Raw genomic sequence first — 23,341 nt, forward strand, 5'->3', positions numbered from 1 at the left:
GTGGCAGTTGATAGGAACAGCACTGACAGTTGCTGGTCATATTATCATTCTTACAGAATCAGTTAGCCTTATTTTAACAATACCTAGTAGTATCTACCCTTACAGTCTAGCCTTTTTTCTTGAACTAAATTCTCAGCTGTTGTAACTTAAGAGAACTGTATCCTTTTCTTAAACTAAATGATGCATTCATAGTTCCTCTGCTGGTTTCATAGATTTTGCTCCTCAAGGCTATACATCAAAGGATTATTCACACTCTCCTTATAATGGAAAAAACATTGTTGGAAGTGTCTGGCTTTTCTAGAGTCAGATGTATCTATGATCATTTTCTATGCCAGTTTTTTTTTTGACGGGATTGTTAATTTCTCTTAGTCATAGTATTCTGTAAGCATACACTTTAATTAACAAATACCTATCTCTGCTTTCATGTGAATGAAAAGTTACCTCTTTTTTGCTATTAACTAAAAGTTAATAAAGTAGCAAAGATTTTTTTCTCAATTTCTTTGTAATATTTCTGTCATTGGAAGAACTTCAGACACTCATTTTATTAAAAGCAAAGATATGAAATGAAGGCATTTGTATAGTTGGTTTAGTCCAATTTTATTTTTTCTGTTGTTTGCTTCCTCTCTCAATACTTTTAAAATTTGCTTTTGAGGTAAATGCAGATATAAGCAATGACAGGTAAAAATGCCTGATTAAATATTTATCTTAACAACACAAGTTATCAATTATGATAATAAAAATAAATAACTTACACCCACCAGTTAATTAGAACAATTATTTGGAAATTATGGTGTCTCATGTCAACACATCTGTTGAAATCTTACTTCCTCTGACAAGAGTTTAAGCATCAGTGGTTCTGTGTTCCTGATGACACTGGGCTTAATCTGACAAATCTGTTTAAACAATGATGCCTGCTTCTGTCCAGTTTTGTAATTCCATTTAATCATTTGTTTGTCTACAGCAATCTTACAGTCACTGTCACCTATCTTGACCTGTTAAGAGTACTGTTGTCTTGCAAATTGTTCGTCTGTTGCTGAGATATCTTTTAATCACTTGCCTAATGGATTGTGCTACTGCATTTAAGTAGTATAAGCATTTCTATGACAGAATCTTAATTGCTAGGATTTGTCATGCAATCGTTCCAGTTTGACTTGCAATTAAATTATCAAGAAAAAGGGGTTAGAACAAAGATATATTTTAAAAGAAATTTACACGTGAATAATCACATATCTGCTTACTAACTAACTAAATTTAAGTTCAAAGAAAATGAAAGCCATTAAGACATCCCTTTTTAAAATAAATAGGACACAAAACACAAGAATTTAAGATTCCCTTTTAAAGTCTGTAACCTAGTCATTTCACAGTTCAGTCTCGTCTCTTGCTTTCTTTGATGCTATAAATGTTGCGTTGCATGCTCACAATAACACAGTTTCATGCTAATGAAACTGTCAGAGCATACCTATCCATCATCTAATCCATGGTCTGGGCAAGGCATCAGCCTCATAGAGGGTAGCACTTCTTCACTTGGTTTCTATGAAGCTAAGCAGAAATGAAGCTTGTAGGTTACTTTGATGGTTATCTCTAAACTTGTGAGCTTTTGTACTTCAAAGAGTCTACATTAGAATTTGGGTTTCTTTTTTCTTTACACTTTTGGACAAGACATTTAAATATGTGGTTGATGTTAATTTGCACAGTTCTTACATATATTACTTGAGGTACTTTTTAGAGAGCAAATACTCTTCTTTCACATTTAGAAATGTTTGTTATTCTGAAATCACTGCAAATCCTATGTACAATGTCTCAACTTTGATATGTCAAAATCTTTCTCAAACTTATTATGCAAACATAATGCACTAAACAGGGAAAGCTTGTGCAGTGCCTGAAATTTAAAAGCCAAGCTCCTGAAAAGTCCTTATTATTTTTATAACCACACAGTGTAGAAAAATAGTGTCTGCAGCACAACACTACAGCAAATGGCTTACATGATTGTTTAACATAGACATAGTGAAAATGATAGTGATGAAGGTGATGTTTGGTTTGTTTTGTTGTTTTTTTTTTTCTTGAGCTATAATAGATTGCAGGCTAAACTAACTGATAAAGGAAAAAGTGTCCTCCAGGTGAAAGACAAATTAGGTTAGAAAAATCTAACGTATTGCTCATAAGGCTACAGACACACAAATATACAGTGTGTCATAGTCTCAAAAACAGTCTCCTATTGATTTTCAGTAAAGTTTTAAATTAACTTTGAAATTGTAATTTGGGGGCCAAATCCAAAATAGGATCTAAAATGGGATTCTGGAAGATTATTAAATTAAAACCAGAGGCTCAACACAGTGGCTGCCAACATATGGAGGTCTGAAAACTCCCTAGCAATCTGTGGTTTTCTCAGCTGCCAAGTGTTCTGGCACCTACCTCTAACTACATCTTTTGTGTACACAGAAGCCTGTTCCACTCTGTGCAGATGGGACACTAAGAGATGGGAAATCTGTACAGTGTTAGTCTGCAACCCTGAGTATCATGTAGCCATCTATACCCATAACTGAGTATCATGTAGGTTACTGCTTAGAACATGTGTGCAAGAACTGAGAAGCAACAATTTAGTTCTTTTCCAGCAATTAAGTTCTTTTCCAGCTTAATGGAATTCAAATCCCCTCTCCTGGCTATGCCATTATAGGCACCTGATTTTTCTCAGTCTTTTCCAAAAAGTCTATGGAATTTGTTTTGATTTAGCATCCTTGAGTCTAAAATGAGGTTATTGCTTTCGTGCTTTACAACACATATGTTTTAATTGTGTTCAACTGCAAGTTTCTGAATTCTTCAGGTTTGTTTTTTTTTAATTGCATATGGCAATGTTACATCACAGCATGAACACGGCCTTTCTCATAAGTATGCAAAGCTAGATATTAATTGCATGTGTAGGGGCTGAGAAGAAAAGAGCCTGTTGTAAAGTAAGAGCGATGACAGAAGAACTGGTGATTTTTGATGTCTGGATTACTTATCAATGCATATAACCTCTATACCCTTTAGATATTTGCACAATACCAAATGAAGAAATAGTACACTTGTAATTTTCATGCAGGTACAGAACCTCTTGGGAATCTTGAGAAGTAAAACAACTTGGAAAGGAGACAAGTTGAAAAGTTGACAGTCTGTCTAAATGTTCACTTTACTAGATGACACATCAGTGCTTAAATGTCTGGTGTTTTGTTTAATTAGGATCAAGCGTCTTTGGCATGATAAAAAGGTTGTTAGTTTCAAATACATAAAATAACTTCTGAGGCTGCCAGAACAAAAGTGTAAAGAACATTCTGGTGCTTATTAAACATCTGTGATTGTTTTTAAAATTTAGAACTCTGTATATAAGAAATGGAGATTAACAGTGAAATGAATACTAAAAGGCATCTGTCTTTTGTAATTGGTGCATACTTAGCACAGTCAAAATGGGAAAAAATGTTGTTTGCTGAGATATTATATTGCATAACCTTTCAAGGAGAAAATTAAGATATTCAGAAATTTGTTGAAAAAAGATACTAATTAATGACAGAGATGGGCTTATGCTCATATACTTACATATATGATTCTTTATTATGATTCTTTATTATGATAATTATGATTCCTTAACAGATATGTACTATAGTGATCCATTTTTTAGAGCTGATATTGCCTGTCAAATAAGAAATAACTTCTCTGAGGTCATGACCATGCTTTCCTTCCCCTGTGGCCAAGTATACATTTAGTAAACTGCACTAATATTGGATGTCAGGTAAATTGTCAGAGTGGTGCCTGGGGAGTGCTTACACAGTACTCATTAGTAGTGACAGCTGTTACTATAATTCTTGGATTGATGCTTATAAATTCTGGTGGAAAAAAAGTCCACCACTGTTAATAAACCTGCCATGTCTTTTAATTCATTTAGATATAGGAACCATCCCAAGGTATGAGATGTACTATTTTGGAATGGAAACAAGGTCAAAAACTTATGAATAATAAAATGTTGAAAATAATAAATTAATAAAATAATTAATAAATAAAATGTTAAACAAAGGTCTGGTGTTTGTAGTGTGCAAATTATCATAATTCATCAATTCTTATACAGAGGTGTTTTGCAGTTTCTGTGATTTAAGTGACCACCTGTTTGCTAGAACATGCATAAAACCATTTTACCAATCTCATTTTGAACATTCTTTTTTAAACCTTTCTGTCTCCTCAATATTTACAACACACACACAAAAAAAGTGTTTTCCAGTTGTACAACTTGGTAATTGTTTCAGTTTTGCAAATGTTTAGTTGCTCTTGCTATTTCTTACAGTCGGATTAGTGTGGATGGAAGGAGTAGGTGCAGTTATTAATACAGACAATGGATTACCCACACATTATGGTCACAAAGATTGCATAGTGGTGGAAGGGATGGATCTCTTTTATCTTATGAAAGCCTGTGGGTCGTACCACTTGAAATAAGCTGACAAAATCATTTTAATGAAATATTAATGTTTCCTGGGATTTTAACAGAAAAAATGAAAAAAAATCCCAAGCCCCCAAAAAATAGAACAGGGAGGATGGACTATTATCACTACCACATATCACTTACAGGAGGTGTGGAAGAGACTGTGCCCCTCTATTTAAAATAATAGAAAGTGATTATCGATTTTCCCCTATATCGGACACATTTAAGATTCAGCTGGAAGGGGTGCTGGGCCACCTTGTCTAGACCATGCTTTTGCCAAGAAAGTTTGAACCAGATGATCATGGGGTCCCTTCCAGCCTGGTATTCTATGATTCTATGATACTTTATGTTCTTAGTCTTTTTTGGCCTGTAATTTGTTACACTGTCCTAAAACCCAAGTATGTGAGGTGCTACATACTTCTCAAAATACAGAAGACATATTCACTGCTTTCCCAGAGAACATTGGAGAATGGGGCAGCCAAATAACATTAGCCTATCAGCCAACAAACTGATGAAAAACAAGTTTTAACAATGGCAGATATGCTTTTAATAAATTACATCATTATTTCTCTGAATGTTCCTCATCAGTCTGATCATGTCTTACAGACATCAGAGCAAAATTATACCTTGAAAAGACATCAGATGTAGAGTTGAGATGGTTATGAATCAGTTTAAGAGTGAATCAGCTGTTCAATGCGTGAGCACACAAGAGAGTATACATAGTTCATATTAGAAAAAAACCCAGTAATTTAATATTGATGTTTCACATTTTTCAATAATTATCCCTTGAAGTACTGGAGATGAGCAGAAGGGTGTAGCATAGCAGGTTTTTTAAAAGTCTTTGGTCTGGATTCAGGAAGTTTAAACTTGGTTGAATGAAGATGAGGAAAGTGGTAGAGGGACTTACTAATATCATTAATATTGATTGTGACACTGCATTTGGTATTTCCTATTTTGGCTTTTGCTCACAGTTGTGGTAAGTTCTTTGAAAAATACATGTTTGGGTGGAACAGCCTGGAGTTGTAGGAAGCAATGTGCAATTTAGTGATTTAGAGACAGTAGCCTCCAAAGATGGGACCTTCTTTCCTTGGGAAGACTACAGTGTTTACTGCAACTCAGAACGTTGAATGTCTGAAGCCAGTAAAAGAAACCTGGCATCTTCCACAGCACCATAGTGGATGTAGATTTGTGTATCCACTTTCTGGATGATTATTTGCTTTAAGTCATACTATACTGATTGTTCTGCTCAGTTTAACGTTGCTTTTTTAATTAATTCATTCATTTTTTTACAAAGTAAAATCCATATCCAGACTTAGGAGATTGAACATAGGTGAGATATTTTGCTTAGATTAAGTTTGAATGTACTCTAAGAAAGTTGTTGCTTGGCCCCGAAATGGGAACTTCAGGGCTACATAAAACTGCTATTTGATTCAGCCAGCTGGGTAACCATAGCATTTGCATGCTGCAGGATATTAAGACTATAAAACAGTGTTATTTATATTATGATACTTACCATATTGCACAAAGGCATCAAAGTGCATAACAAAATTTGTTTTGATAACCAGAACATTAAAGTGAGAAAAGGAGTTACTAGCTCTTTTGATGCATTAGCTGGACAGAAAAAAAAAAAAAAGAAAAAGAAAAAAGAAAAGCCTGTGTTTGTTTCCTCTCAGGCCATATTTTATACTAAGGAAGCTGGCAGGAAGCCAACATAATCATGATGTATCTCAGTGGGCAGATTCGCGTAAAAAGAAAGAAACAAAATGCCTTCCTATATTAACTGATGAGTAAATAATACTGCCTCTGGTTGGAATGCTCATATAAAAATATTGTGCTTTTAATTATGGATGTTTATTATCTATACCTTAAAGCTTTTATTTCATCATTCCCTTACAGCTTCTATTGCATCAACCTGTAACGATCCTGGGACACCACAGAATGGCACTAGATACGGAGACAGCAGAGAGCCTGGAGACACTACCACCTTTCAATGTGACCCTGGCTATCAACTTCAAGGACAGGCTAAAATTACATGTGTGCAACTGAATAACCGATTCTTCTGGCAACCTGATCCTCCTACATGCATAGGTAATACGATGAAATGTTAGTAGTCATCTGATGCTCATGCTGGAGTGATGCCCTTTACAGAACCCAGTTATTTCATACTTAGGGTTACCGACAGCTTCATTTGCAAGATTAACGTTATTTTTGAATGTAATTTTCTCACTATATCCTTTAAACTTCATGCAAGTTTAAAATCGACAAAGTCTAATAGAAATATTTAAACAGAAGAGGTGATTTGGATAAAATAAAATTTCTCATTGAAATGGTCTCATTATAATGGTCTTCTGTGTAATAATGTAGTTACACAGGCTGTGATCCATTATTTATTCTGAAAATTTTCTGAGTTCTCTTATAGACTAAATACCCATGCTGTGCAATCCCTAGGAAGCTAAAGATATTTTTTCTGAAGCATGCTTGTTGGGAAAGGTAGATGCAGAGAAGGGGGCCAAAGTGACTATGGTGCTGAAAGAAATAGGATATATTTCCATAACACCAGGAGAGGGTGGGATATCTTCTTTCTTTGAAATAACTTTTGATGCTTGGTTCCATAGTCCTATATAGCATAAAGGTTTCTCTGAGGTTCTGGTCAGTAGGTTAATAATTACAGACTTAGAAATCTTGCTGAAATGTATTTTAAGGTCATCAGTGTAGCTTTTCTGAGAGTTAATCAACATCTGTGAAAAATTATCTGCTAAGTAATTTTTAAAATCTTTATGATTTTGTTGCCTGTTGATTTATAACTAAATGAAGACTTATCTTAATATCCTAAACCCAGATACAGTATGTTTTAATAGCACTGGAATAAGCATCATGGTTTTTCTTTCTAAAAGCCCCTTTGGAGAAGCTCTTTCCAAAACAGCAAATCCCTAATTTCTTTCCAAAACTGAAGTCCCTCTGTTTCTCTAAAGTGTTTACAGTTTTCTCAGAAATACTGTGAAGGATTCAGGATAATGCAGGATAGCGTTTCTAATTCTGTATCATCTAGCAGAACTGGAGCAGTATATAATCTGAACATTGTCTTCTGGATACCTTGTGTGCAATGTATAAATAACGGTATGAATATGTTTACTAAACATACTAGGATTATTCACAAATTAAAAATATTTAAACAAAAGTAAAAACTAAAAGATACCTGGTGCCTAAAGCTCTAGAAGATTCATACTCTTTCTGTAAATACCAATTATAATCACTCCATATTTCTCTATAGTCTAGTAAAAAAAAACAAAATGCAAAAGGAAGAAGGAAATAAAGAAGGAAAGAAAGAGTACCTGTGGGTGAAAAGTATACATATATTGTTATTCTCCAGTGTACTCAAGGTGACTTTGAAGGGGAAAGCAGATTAAAGGAATCTTTACTGTAGACATGACAATATTAGAAGTCTTAAGGGTTCTGTAAAGCCATTATATATAATTTTAAAAATTACCATAAAGTCCTTATTTCAGTATGCTGACATATAAATAAATTATTTATATTGAATAACTGTACTACTCAGTACTGAAGAATGTGCTACTTCTGTTCCTGATTGTTTAATGTTTTCTGCTCTATTTGTGCTTTATAATTTTGATCATAGTTATCTCAGGCTGAATCATCAACACACATAAGGAACATGTGAAACATTTTCTGGAACCTTTATTTGTGAATAAAGCCAAACAAATACAAATTAAAGAAAAAAAACCCAACACCTGGATCAAAAATAATGACTAAAATACAAAAACTAGACACAAAAAGCCCCAGATACTTAAATATACTAAAGGTTTAAATAAATAAACAAATAAGTAAATAATGGAGGGGAAAAAAAAAAAGTTTGCTTTGATTTTATAAATACCATGGGGGGAATATCTTCATTAGTGTTTTCATTGGGTTAGGTGCACAGTTTCCAAGTAAATTTTTTTACTCACAGTTTAGTTCCTGATTTTGAATTTTCTTGGAGCTTTTGAATGAAACTAAACTGTAAGATGTATTCTATGAGTGCATCTGATGTACTTCAGCCACTAGTGAGCATTCAGTCCTTTGGACCACAGTAGAAATGACCTGAAAAATTTCTTCTTTAAAATGTTTAATGCAGATTCCAAATCCTTAGTACCAACTGTTTTGCACTATAAATGTGTTCCTGTCAGTCTGCATGACTTGGTAATGTAGATGCGACTGTTTTGACTACTGTACTTTTTAGTTAGACTTCTATGTGATTATCATCTTTGGAAGTTGGACTCCTTCTCTGTTTAAAAGTAATGTTCACTTTATGGTAACTGAATGAATGTATTTGATTTTTTATTTGGGTGATACCTTTACTGAGGGAATCAAACTGTTTTATGTTACATCAACGGTCAAAAGAAAATGCATCCTGAATCCTGCTATTGAGCTTTCCCAGTTCTTAAAGTACTTCCAGTACATAAGAAATACTTCAGCTTGATAGAAATGGGATTAAGTAAGAGCAAGAATATACAGGACTTCCTATTTAACTTCATATTTTTATTCTCTTAGAAAGAGCTTTTCTTGTGCTTCTTTTGAATATGAATGGAGCTCACTTTTTAAAAGAAAAATCAAAAATGTTTGCTAGCTGGAAATGGGAAAGCTCTGGGGCTTTTTAAAATTTTTATTATTTTTGGTAAATGTAGAAGTCAATTTTCTCCTGTTTAACAGCTAATATGTGCCTGTGAGTTTAACATGTGACCACATTCCTATTTCTTTTTTCATTGTGACAGCTGCATGTGGAGGAAACTTGACAGGCCCAGCAGGAGTTATTTTATCACCTAACTATCCACAGCCTTATCCTCCTGGGAAAGAATGTGACTGGAGAATAAAAGTAAACCCTGACTTTGTCATTGCCTTGATATTCAAAAGGTACTATTTCTAGATGAATGCCTCTGTTTAAAAGGATTTTAAATGTCACATCTAAAAATGGCATCATTTATCACTTCTTAAAGCTTCTAATTATATTCTCTGGCTAAGTCCTGGAGCATACCTCTAATATGTGCTATATCGTTGCTTCCAAATAACATAAAAGAAAATAATATAGTTCTATGGCACTTTTGATATTGAATCTATTCCTGAGCAACAAATCTTTTTGTGACCTATGGGATAAAAATCATTGAAAAACAATGTAAATTTGTAGAAATGCTTGATTTATGTTATTGTACCTTATAGAGGCTTGAACTGTAGTGGAAACACTATCTGTAACTCAGTTCTTAAAGGTTTTTACAAATACAGTCTAAATGCACTTTCCTGGAATGTATAGATCAGGAAAAAAAATGGTCTACTTAGGCAAGACATAAAAGATGTCTAGATAATGTTGTCTCATAAGAAAGTTTTATTTACTCAGTGTTCCATCATCAACCTGTATTTGTTGAATTGTTTTTTAACATAAAATGAAGTTCAGGGATGTAGTCATATTCATGTGTGCAATTCATCATTCTATTTGAATCAGTCCTATATAATCATCTTGCTTGTATATCTATGGATACAAATGCAATTTTTTTTTTCTTTTTTTTGATTCTCTGTCCTAAGTGTGATTTTTAAGCTAAGAATGGTAACATTGCTGTTGACTTCAGTGGGATGGTGATCAATTCTGATTCTTTTAGGACAAGATGATGGCATGTTCAGAATTTTGTTGTGTAATATTTGCACCCTTTTTCTGAAAAAAAACCCAAACACCAAAACAAAATAAAAAAAACCCCACAACAGTTTATTTCATGGATAAATGTGTTTTCTAATAAAATACTGACACACAATAAATTAAATAATCAAAGCCTAAAGTACTTGAAATTATATAATCAAGAACGTGACAATTCTGTACTTTAGGTATTTGATCAAATAGCATTAAAGAATGAGAATAATTCTCCACCAATTACACTCTTGAAGATGTCACATGATAGGTGTGGTAAGCAGCATATTTCTGTGGACTGCCTAAATAATCAGCTCAAATGTCTTTCCTAAACTTGATAGTCTGTGCTAGAAGTTGTTAAATTCTCCAGACTTTTTAGAAAACTAAAAAAAAAGAAAAAAAGGAAAATTGGAATACAAATTAAGGAGGGGAAGACCAACACTGTTATCTGTATACGTATGTGTATCAAACAGAAATAATGGAAAATGCTTTTCTTTTTTAATATATACTGTATTTTTAGTATAAATGGCCCATAAGATTAATATGTATTCATAGTTAATGAAAAAGTGTGCAAATACATGCTGGCAACTTTGTAATACAGAAGTAAATTGAGATAGTTTTACAAATATACTTAATGTTAGAACACAAATAATACACTGTCACAAACTCCATCTGATCTATATGAAATGTCAGTGCTGAAATAACTCCATCTCTGCAATCCTTTCAATAACTTCCTTGATGAATAGAATAGAATAGAATAGAATAGAATAGAATAGAATAGAATAGAATAGAATAGAATAGAATAGAATAGTTTTTTGTTGCAATGGACCTACAATGATCATGTAGTCCAACTACCTGACTACTTCAGGGTGGACCAAAAGTTAAAGCATATTATTAAGGGCACTGTCCAAATGCCTCTTAAACACTGACGGGCTTGGGGCATCAACCACCTCTCTAGGAAGTCTGTTCCAGTGTTTGACCACCATCTTGGTAAAGAAATGTTTCCTAATGTCCAGTCTAAACCTCCCCTGGTGCATCTTTGAACCATTCCCACGTGCCCTATCACTGGATACCAGGGAGAAGAGATCAGCACCTCCCTCTCCATGTCCCCTCCTCAGGCAGCTGTGGAGAGCAATGAGGTCACCCCTCAGCCTCCTTTTCTCCAAACTAGGCAAGCTCAAAGTCCTTATCTGCTCCTCACAGGACATCCAACCCTTTCACCACCTTTGTTGCCCTCCTCTGGACACATTCAAGGACCTTCACATCCTTCTTAAATTTTGAGGCCCAGAAGTGCACACAGTACTCAAGGTGAGGCTGCTCCAATGCTGAATAAAGTGGGAGAATCACCTCTTTTGACCGGCTGGTTATGCTGTGTTTGATGCACCCCAGGATGAGGTTTAACCTTTTCGCTGCCAGGGCTGTCTCATATTGAACCTGCTGTCGACCAGCACCCCCAGATCCCTTTCTTCAGGGCTGTTCTCCAGCCACTCCTCTCCCAATTTATACTTGTGCCCAGCATTACTCCATCCCAGGTGCAGAATCTGGCATTTGGACTTGTTACATTTCATCTCGTTAATGATTGCCCAATGCTCCAATCAATCTAGATCCCTCTGCAAGGCCTCTTGTCCCTCAAGAGACTCAACCGCACCTTCCAGTTTGGTATCATGTGCAAACTTGGTAATGGTGCATTCAACTCCTGCATCCATATCATTGATAAATATATTGAACAGAACTGGCCCTAGAGGCCTGCGGAACACTGCTGGTGACTGGTGACCAGCCAGATGTAGCCCCATTCACTACAACCCTTTGAGATCTGCCATTCAGCCAGTTCTTCACCCAGCACACCATGTACCTGCTCATCTCACAGTTGGACAAGTTGTCCAGAAGAATGTTGTGAGGGACAGTAGCAAAAGCCTTCCTAAAATCCAGGAAAACTACGTCCACCACTTCCCTTCATCCACTAGGCAGGTGACCTTATCACAGAAGGATATCAAATTAGTTGAATAGGACTTTCCCTTTGTGAACCCATGTTGACTGTGCTTGATGATTGCATTATTCTTTAAATGTCTTTCAATAGTACCCAGGATAATCTTCATAATTTTTCCAGGAACTGAGGTTAAACTAACATGTTTGTAGTTCCCTGGGTCTTCCCTCACACCCTTCTTGTAAATTGCAGTGACATTGGCTAGCTTCTGGTCAGCAAGGACCTCCCCAGAATCCCAAGACCTTTGGCAGATGATCGTGAGGGGTTATGTTTCTTTGGCATCTGCAAAATCTACTTTCTTAAAGTACCAATTTCTGTTCATTTTATCTAACATTTTTCATTCTTAGGCAGTATGCTACAGCTAAGACCTGTACTATTCTCAAGGAACTGGTTTTGAGAAGACAGCAGTGTCTGCATAGTATAAGAATGTGAGCTAAGAATAGAGAGATACACTATATTTTGTCAAATGTGTGCTGGCTACAGAAAGATTGAAAAACAGTGCTCTGTACAATTTGCTTTTCCTTGTTTTTGGCTTTTTAGACTGCTGTTTCTTTCAACTCTTCTAACTCTCAATTAAAAACTCTGTCTTAATGAAAGTTTCAAAACATTTTTTGGGCTTCTCTTACCTCTTGAAAATAGGGCATGAAATATTATTCATTATATGAAGCCAGTTTCATTTTACATTACTTAGAAAAATGTTTTTGCTAATTTCTTTGCTAAAGACATTGTTCCTTTTTGTCTTACATGATTTGGAAAAGTTTGTGTCTAACAGTACTAACAGATGTAATAGAAAAAAAACAGCTGACCACCACACTTGCAAAAAAGCCAAATATTTATTTTGTTTTACAAAGATAATTAGAAAGAAAAAATCCACACACTTGACTGAGTCCTTGACTGCTTTTTTAAATGTAGTTTTACTTTTCTTATATTTTCTTCAATGTTCCTAGCATATCCTTTTATCTAGCTCTGTACAAATTTCTCATATAAATGCCTGTGTTTTTATCTTTATGTTGTCTCAGAATTCATCTCAATTAAATTCCTCTGAAGGACATTCCATTCATATTGTCTTCATAATTGCTTTGTATAAACATAGAAATGTCATCAGATATGGCATAGCATAGATGCTTTAGTGAGAATAATAAGAAATCACTAGCATAGATGCTTTAGTGAGAATAATAAGAAGTCACTTTAATTTAGCATAATTCTCTGATATAATTTGGATATGAACAAAGGCAAGTTCCAAGACAGTGGTCTTTCCATATGAAAGCACCTTGTTACTAAAATGGTAAATTCATGTTTGTAATAGGTGGATTTGGTATCATCCTGTTTAGCCAACTAAAAACTGGACTTTTAATTTAAGCTACTTGTCTGGATCATTCCTGTGGTCACTGGTAAGAGGCAGCCTTTCTGCAGCAGGTGATTCACTCCATCTTGAGAAAGGTGTTTAAGACAGGTGGGAGAACATCTTTTTCACTGACTGTAGACAGAGCCTGCATGATGGCCTGATAGATCTTTTGGAAAGCTGAAGGTGTTCAAAGCAATGATGAAGAGAACACTGAAAGTTAGTAAATTTTCACTGTGAATCATATTTAAAAATACTTTTATTTCTGGAGAATAAAATGTGTTAGGGAGAATATTGGCATCCACAGTCACAGTAGTGTTTAACTCATGAAAAAGAAATGAAGACTTAATTCTCTTTTTCCTTTATTTTCAGTTTCAGTATGGAACCCAGTTATGATTTTCTACATATTTATGAAGGGGAAGATTCCAATGGTCCTCTTATTGGCAGTTTTCAAGGCTCACAGGCTCCTGAAAGAATAGAGAGCAGTGGTAACAGTCTGTTTCTGGCTTTTCGCAGTGATGCTTCTGTTGGAATGTCAGGATTTGCCATTGACTATAAAGGTACTGTTCTCACCATAATCTATGGAAACATAAAGGGAAAGAAAAGTTATTTCATATTTATTGAAGTTCAAATCTGTTTACTTCTAGATGTACTCATACTAAACTGCCAAATACCTGTTTGCATCAATGTAGGTTTTCAAAATTATTTTCTGTAAATGTGTGGAGGAACAAAGAAATCCTCTTCAGAGGAATGTCTTTCCATTATGCACATTTTCATCTTCCAGAAAAAAAAAAAAAAAAAAAAAGGTAGAAGATATACATCAGAAGTAACATTTGGAAAAGAGTAAAATAACGGAATTGTCTTACCCAATTAGAATAAATGACTGCTGCTGCTTCCTTGCTGATATATACCAATACATTATCCTTTCCACTTTGTTGTTGAATCTACATATGCATTTTTGAATAACTACTGCAGGACAATATTTGCATTTTTGGGGGCTACTTATTAATAGCTAGAGAATGGCTTATGCTGACTGTTTATTAAAGACATATACTCACTTCAAATGCTGGTTTCTTTTCTGGTCACAGATGCTGTCTCTGGCTTGATTATCATTTCTGCTGAGATTTATCAAGCTGTTTTTCATCAGCAGAGGGGCTACCTCAGCTTCTTTTTCTTGACAATGGAAGCAAACCACATTAATGTACATATAAAAAACAAAGGAACAGAAATATCTAAATATAGAACTACCAATAAAAGAGAGGGAGGCTAAAAAGAACTATTAAATAATTTTTATAATTAGTCTTCATCTTTCATCCAACATCTTGCATTATTCTCCATGTTGGCAAGGCTTTTCTTCCCAAAGTAATTGTCATATTGCCATAGATGAATCTTAGTCTGTTTGTTCCTATCTACACTTGAAACAAAATACAAATAAAAAGGGAAAACAATTTTTTCCAGGAAGTCTTGTTGGTCTGCAGGAAAAGAAAATGACAAGTTGATCAGAAGGAGGTAAAGAGATAAAGATTCCCATTAAAAATGTGCATACACATTTTTCCTGTGTGTGTATTTTTTTGTTCTCAGCAGTCTGATATGTGTACCTCTATGCAACTGGAAGTTAAATAATAAAATAAAAATACAACATATAAAAGCAGAACAGTATATTTTAAAATGTTATTCTATTCAATGGCCAGTACATTTGTGCCTAATAATTCAATATTTTATTACATACATTATTTGAATATTTAATATAAAATTTATTACTTTACATTTCTCATTAGAGACATCTAGTTTTGCTTTAAGATAATATTCCTTGAGTATTTCATTAAAATATGTGCTTTATTAACATTTAATAAGCAAGGAGGCATGCTGTAAACTTTGACTATGAATTTGACTCTGGAATTTTTAATAAAAACTCTTTGCCTCCTATAATGAACTTTATTTAGATTAGGTGCATCCTTCCCTCCTAAAGAGTTCACATATTTAGCAAAATATTATTTCTCGAAGCAATATTACACAATATTGTCATATATTTTTTGTTTAAGCCTCCTGTAGGAAAAAGTATTGAATAGTTACTGACGGTATAGTAACACTAATATTTTGTTTTCATTTATTTAGTCATAAATAATGTTCTATGCCTAAATTCTTCCTATTTGAAGATCATCTCAATCATATTCTTGAAACAAAGTAATTTCTAATATCAATTATTTCTCCCATCCATTTTCTTTGTATTTTAACTTGCCAGAGATGATGAAAGAAATCCTAGGCTTGATAACATTAATGTCTATACTCACTTTGACTTAAAGATTTTGTACCTATTAGCTCATGCCAGAAAATAACTCTTGTGTTTATTTCATCAGCCTTCAAGCTCCAGTTATTATTAGATCTTCTCTAAATATGAAGCATAGAGGAACAGTAGATTTTTAATGTTTAAATTATTCCATAGTATGGCATCTCTCCAACCAGAAGTTATTGAGTACCTAACATAGTTGATTAAAAAACATTATAGTGTTAAGTGGTGAATTCTAGAAATGGTAGGGTTTTTTCTACACTGCTAAACGGCATTGCAGTCATTCAGCTTTTGGAGAGTTCTACTAACAAAAGGTAGGAGGAAAATGCTGTTGGTTAGATTCTGTAATTTCCTTGGCCAGATAGTCGATCTAATGCAAACATCCATGATCTTGTAGTAAGCATACAGAAACAAGAAAAATATTTTAATAGCTGTTGAAAAATGTAAACTGACTGGAAAAAAACACTGATAATTGTTCAGTTTTATTTTATTTTTTAAATTGAAACTGTATATGGATTTGATTTAATTCCTTTTAACAGAAAAGCCACGGGAAGCTTGTTTTGATCCTGGAAACATCATGAATGGGACAAGAATAGGAATAGACTTTAAGCTTGGTTCAACTATTACTTACCAATGTGATTCTGGATATAAGATTATTGATCCTTCAAGTATCACATGTGTAATTGGTGCAGATGGAAAACCAGCATGGAACAGAGCATTGCCATCTTGTAATGGTATGTACTGTTTTCTTACCATTTCCCTTGTCATCCCAGTGAATTCAGTTGCTTAGTCCCTCAGGCTACTTATACTATTTTGATGCATATAGCTTGTATTAAAAAAATCTGAAGTTAAAAAATGAAAATTATGATGATATGTGTTTTGCACTATAGCTTAGTCATTAATGTATCATTTTAACTATTTAAAAATATCTTTAAATTCTGAAATTGACACATTGTTATGTTCATAATAATGATTACAAATTAATATGTAAGTTTGTGTGGTTTCCCCTTTACATCAATTTTAGTGGAAAGCTTTGTGATCCTTATAATACTCCAAATAAAATAGACTAACTAATAATTATGAAGTAGTGCTGGCCTATCCATTGTTTCTTTTTATTCTCCTTGTATTCTCTGTTGCAAATTTATTTTTTCTTAGACTACAAATAGGGGCAGTCCTTTCAAAAAAATGGAGCTTCAATATATGACTGATTTATAATGACAGGGATTTATCTGTGCTCCCACATAGTCTCAAGATGTATTGTTTTCAGGTGTTACCTTCCTGGTGATAGTAATTTAGAACTGCATTTTAAAAGGATGTAGCAACTTAGACTATGCATATACTATTTGAATTTACTTTAAGAGAAAGGACTGGGGACTGGAAATAGGTTGATAGACTTAAGTTGTCAGACTATTTCAAGGCATGATTTTGTTCCAGACCTTACATCACTCTTTAAAATTTCTTACACGCAGTGCAGGAGTAAACATGAGACAGACCCTCTTTCTCGGTAGGCCACCTGCATTGGTTTCTGAAAGTGAGAGCAGTAGTACTAGTACTATTGCAGGTATTTGCTGTGACAAATCATGCTGTTTGGTCCCAAGGCCAAATAACAGGCTTTTGTATTATTTAGTGTCAGTGTAGCCATAGGCTAAGTCTATGTTTATATTCCTAAAGAAAAAGGCATGGGAAGCTGATGCAGTGGGTTGGTGATTATCAGTAGTGCTTAATTGCTACTTCTCTCCATGACTTCAGCTATGAAAACACCACTCTGCTAGACTTCAGTACAAGTCTCACATTATTTCAGGCTCTTTGGATTGTAATCCCTGCTCTGACGCACACACAAAACCACACAAAATAAGAATCCTAGAAACATTCATGTTGGAAAAGACCTTTAAGGTCATCGAGTCCAACCGCTAACCTAACACTGCCAAGTCCACCACTAAACCATGTCCCTAAGCGCCACATCTACACGTCTTTTAAATACCTCCACGGATGGTGACTCAACCACTTCCCTGGGCAGCTTGTTCCAACGCCTGACAACACTTTCAGTGAAGAATTTTTTCCTAATATCCAGTCTAAACCTCCCCTGGTGCAACTTGAGGCCGTTTCCTCTTGTCCTCTTACTTGTTACTTGAGAAAAGAGACTGACACCCACCTTGCTAGGTAGAGAGCAATAAGGTCTCATCTAAGCCTCCTTTTCTCCAGGCTAAATAACCCCAGTTCCCTCAGCTGCTCCTCACAGGACTTGTTCTCTGGATCTTTCACCATCTTCATTGTTCTTCTTTGAATGTGCTGCAGCCCCTCAATGTCTTTCTTGTAGTGAGGGACCCAAAACTGAACATAGTATTCGAGGTGTGGTCTCACCAGTGCTAATATATGCCTATACATACACACACAGACACAGACATTTTTATTTTTATATATATATATATATATACACACACACACACAAGTACATACATATGCACACATGTATATATCATTTAAACTCATCTTTTCAGAGGTTGGCAGAATATCCACAGAATTATGGATTATGCCAATTTAAGGAAAGGTATGGAGATTGTATAACCACTCTGTAAAGAAAAAACAGTAATTTATCAATGAAACAGCAAACCCAGAATAATGCAAAAGTATGCATCATTTATTTCCAAGCCTTTCAGGTTATAGCAACAAGTCAATAGCTGCATGCTAAACAGATTTGCCCACAAAAAAAGAAATTACTCTAGATACATTTTTATTATTTATAATATTATTGTTATATACCTATCATTATTATATATACTTATTTTTGTATGCACCTATTATTATTCTTATTGTTGTTGTTGTTATTATTATACATTTCAATCACAGGGTATTAAAGTATCAATTTGTGTAGATTTTAATTTAATACCTGCAAGAATGTCCCTGAGAGCAGAGACAGGTCTTAATTGTCCAGACCAGCTCTAGCTGGGATCTTCACTTACAACACCTGCCCAAAGGCCCAGGAGATCTCTTTAAACTCAGCCTTGGGCCTTCACTCTCAGCCTGAATTATGTTATATTTACTTGTTTAAAGTTCTGCTTCTGACCCTGCCTCCTGGATGGTCCTTAAACTTACACTGTAATTAGTTTATCTCCTGGATGGACTCCTGTACATATCATCACTGAAGTTGGAACGTACCTCTAGAGATCACCTAGTCCAACCTCCTTGCTCAAGCATGGTCATTTAGAACAGATTGCCCAGGACTGTGTCCAGTTGGGTTTTGAATATCTACATGGATGGAGACTCCACAACTTTTCTGGGCAACCTGTGCCAGTATTTGACTACCCTCACAATAGAAAAGTGTTTTCTTGTGTTAGGATGGAACATCAGACATTTTCATTTGTGGTCATTACCTCTTGTTTTGTGAGTGGACACTACTAAGAAGAGTCTGGCTCCTCCCTCTTCTTCATTTCCTCCCATCAAGTATTTATACACATTGATAAGATCCCCTCCGAGCCTTCTATTTCTTAGGCTAAACAGTGCTCTCAGCATCAGTTCATATGACAGACGTGCCAAGCAATCATCTTTGTGCCTCTTCACTGGACTTACTCCACTAAGTCCATATATTTCTTGTACTGGGGAACCCAGAACTGGACACAGTACTTAGGATGTAGCCTCACCAGCGCTGAGTAGAGTGGAAGGATCACCTCCCTTGATGTTTTGGCAAATGATCTTCCTAATACTTAGCTCAAGAGGCTGATGGCCACCTTTGCTGGAAGGGCGCATTGCTGACTTATGTTCAGCTTGTTGACCATCACAATAAAGAAGAATTAGGATGGATGTTTTTTTCTCAGGGGTTCTTGATTGAGTAACTTTGTTTTTTAAAATATTTTAAAGAAAATTAACAAGGTTTTTTTCCCTCCATATGGTGAATATTTGGAGCACATGAAACAGCAGGATGATTGTTTTACTTATAAAGAGCACAGAATGCAGCTTTTGCTGTGACATTGCGATAGTTTGCCTTTAATACCTTATGAAAAAATACTTGTAGAATAATTATATTTTGTATTATTTAAGAAGTTGTTATAAAACACTGAGTAGTGTAGAGAAATAAAAATGACCTGTGGTTCACCTTGTAAGCTGAAATACTTCTCATATCATTTTTTCAGCTTTCTGTGCCTTTGATGCAAAATTTAAATTTAAATTTAAAAATCAACACTTATTTTCTTAATTTTTTAAAGCAGAATGAACATCCTATTTCTTAAGAAATAATTTGATATTAAAATACTATTATTATAACAGTTTATAAAATATTAAATCAAAAATTAGGGGATGTGTTCTTTTCAATCCTCTGTTTTTTACACCCAGAAATAAAGGTCTAGAACTGACTGACAGAGCTCCTAAAAGAATACCTGTATTTTAACAAAACAGGCATCAATATCTCACACTGAGTTCATATTGAGGATCATCCAATAGATAATTAAAAATCTAAAATCTACAGGAGATTGTTTTTCAACATAAATCATTTAGTGCTTTATTAGCAATAACTAATATATGTAACTTTCTTTTGATTTGTTAAAATTGTTCTATATTTATATAATACAAATGCTGAAACAAGGGATAGAGGATAAATTAGTTAGCCATAGCTCTGAGATGTCATTTTAATTTTCTGCCTCAGTAATTATAATTCTTATTCCAAGGTGACAATTAATGCAGTATTGAGATGCTTATGATATCTATTCTAAATAAACTGGGTGTTTAAAGAAGCAGAAATTACTAACTGGAAGATTAGGTATCTTGTCACTGTTAATCTGAGTAAAACTAAACTGGAATACATACTTGTGAAAGTACTTTAAGTCTATTTATCTAGTAGGGTTTTCTGTGTGTTCCATTTTAAAACACATACTCATGACTTCGTTAAGATGTGGAGGTTTTTAAAGTATCATTTACATGACCGCTACACTTGTGTCTCTAGTATGGAGTAAACCATACTAGATAAATAAATATTTATCTATTTAAGACTTTGTGGAGTCTTAAATAACTCTTTGATTTATGAGGACAAAAATCTCAAATTGTGGGTTATAATGGAACCACAAATTACTGAACTCTTTGGATCCGTGTAAGTCAGGGATCACTGTAATGATGGCTGTACCAAAGATCCAAAGGAAGTAGGGTAAAGAATCATTCTGAGTAAAATTGGGACACTAATAATTTAAAGAACAATGAAGTGAGTGGAAAGTGTAAACAAAATAAATTATTTTATGTTTAAATATAGATATGAATTGCAGATCCATTATATAAAACATATTTACACATAATTTTAAGGGTAGGAGTCCTATAGCAGACCAGAACCAAAATACACTCAGGATCACTTTTGTTGTCACGTAAAGCCCTCTTGTAATATACAGATTAACCCAATCAAAACTGAAAACATCAATGCTCATGATGTCATCTTATCACGATATTCTGAGTTCATACTTCTTTTTTTATACTGATAGTTAATTGCCTCTTTTTTAACTTCTTCAAAATATTCTATGAAAAAACATTACAAATTTTGAAGCATGAAAAATGGAAAAGAACCTAAAATGAGTGCTGTATAGTAAATCCTAAGAAGCTCTGAAAATTATGTTCTTAGTTCTTAAAGTAAATTACCCTAATTAAGTTGATTAATTCAACTTTATTTCTTTGTGTTGTGGTTTCTACTATTTGTTTGGTTTTTTTAAGGTAGCATTTTACAGTCAGACATGATGAAAAAAAATTTTATATTTATCTAGGTAACAGTTGGCAACTGCCAGTAGGTATATTCTGAAACACTAATGGAAAGTCTCAGGCATACTTTTTTCATTATTAATTTCACCAATCCTTAATGAAGTTATTAAAATACATCATCTGAAAATGTAGGTTTTGCTCGCTAAAACAAATGTTACTTATAGTCAAAACAGAGTTCTGTTTAGGATATGTTTGACTGACACAGAACTACACTGATAAATCTTACAGCCTTAACCTACAAGAGAACTTTCTGTGCATCTTTTTTAGCCTAAGCACTCATGGGCTTTCCTTACAGACTGGATATACTATGAAGATGTTATCATAGATATTATTAAAAACATGCCTAAAAATAGGAAAACACATTTTAGAACGGAACATTTTTACAACTCCATAACTTTGGAATTTGTTTTAAATTAAGCATAAGTGATATACTTTAAATCCAGTGAAATGTGCATAACGTGAGAATTTCATCTGGAAACTAGAAGACAGACTTTGTGGCTTAGATTCTGGTATCCTCAAACCAAGAAGAGAAAGAAGTATAAAGATTTTAAATTCATGGCATGAACCGATTCCTTGTGATATTTGAGTTTCACCTCAGCCACATAATCCTATTCAGTCTACTGATAGATTAAACTTCTCACCTTCTATCATTACATTGGATTTTTTAATAATTCATATAAGCAGCTAAGAGAAGACACAGATTTGTGGTATTAATTGCTGCCTGTATAAGGAAGTTAAACTTTCAGATATATTTCAAGTGTGATTTTAAAGCCCAGTTGCTGTCAGGGAGCAGAAAGAGCAGGTCTTCTCCACAAGGGCAGATGAGCGAGGAGCCGAGGATGACCAAAGCACAGGCTGTGCCCTCACTCACTAGGCACAGTCCCACAGCACATGAGCTGGGTCAGCAGAGCCGGGAGCTGGTAGCAGGGTCCTTTGACAGCCCCAGACCATGAGTTACTTTCCAGGAAGTTGTTAAAATGTAATCTGCTATATGTAAGATTCCCACAGCAGAGTAATATTGGTTTACTTTGTTCCTTATAGTAGAAAGTAATTGTCTAGATTATGCAATGGTCTTTTCCTTGCTTAAAACCAAAAGTAATGTGACTATTCTAGTTTTTAATAATTTAATTTATCTATTTATTTATTTTAAAAATAATATCTGTATTGGCTTCTTGGGTAAAATAGCAGTGTATCACAATCTTTTATTCTTGTAAAATCTATAGTTTTTAGTAGTGTTTGATGAAATCATTTGACAAAAAAAGGAACACTGGATTGCATATAACTAATATCATTATTATAAGACTTACATTTTAATGAAGATTTTGATAAGAAAGTAGGCCTTTCCATTAGTTCTCAAAAGTTGAGAAGAGTAACAGCAATACTTTTTTTTCAACATATAGAAATGTATTTACTCAATATCCAAAAAAAAGAGATATTTTAACTTAAAAATTATCCAATCCTTATGTTTGCTATTTCTCCAAAAGCACATATCCTTTCTGTCTACTCCCTGCTTTGGCTTTTCCTGAGAAGTTCTTGAGACACAGACTTCCTGTGATGTAATGCTGTCAGTTACAGTTGGTAAATCCCGCAGTTCCTTACCATGCCACATTTACTGCCCATACATGGAAGGAACATACCATGCATGCATTGTTCGGGTTTTTTTTCTCATGATATGGGCAGAACTGCTACTTACATAATGCCTGACTAGTCCTGAAGTTTAGGGCTCCACTGTCCTTAAATATCCCTTCTAACTTCGGTAGCTATAAAGAGTTTCTCTTACTCGTTCTGTTTTATATACATATGAATCAAAATATTTGTTTTTATATATAAACCATATGCTCTTTTGATAATCATCTAGGAAGTTATGAAAGCAAGGCAATTCAAGCATACAT

General features: G+C 34.3%; 1 protein-coding gene across 1 annotated transcript in view; it reads left to right on the forward strand.

Annotated features, from left to right (window-relative positions):
• CSMD1 (CUB and Sushi multiple domains 1) overlaps positions 1–23,341 on the forward strand; it is a 1,278,503-nt gene that overhangs the window by 1,039,038 nt on the left and 216,124 nt on the right. The window contains exons 27-30 of the mRNA XM_074819927.1: positions 6,341–6,532; positions 9,211–9,349; positions 13,808–13,995; positions 16,262–16,456. Of these exons, the coding sequence (XP_074676028.1) occupies positions 6,341–6,532; positions 9,211–9,349; positions 13,808–13,995; positions 16,262–16,456 (714 nt within the window). The remainder of the gene's footprint in view (positions 1–6,340; positions 6,533–9,210; positions 9,350–13,807; positions 13,996–16,261; positions 16,457–23,341) is intronic.

Source organism: Strix aluco, chromosome 3, assembly GCF_031877795.1.
Source record: "Strix aluco isolate bStrAlu1 chromosome 3, bStrAlu1.hap1, whole genome shotgun sequence".
Taxonomy (NCBI): domain Eukaryota; kingdom Metazoa; phylum Chordata; class Aves; order Strigiformes; family Strigidae; genus Strix; species Strix aluco.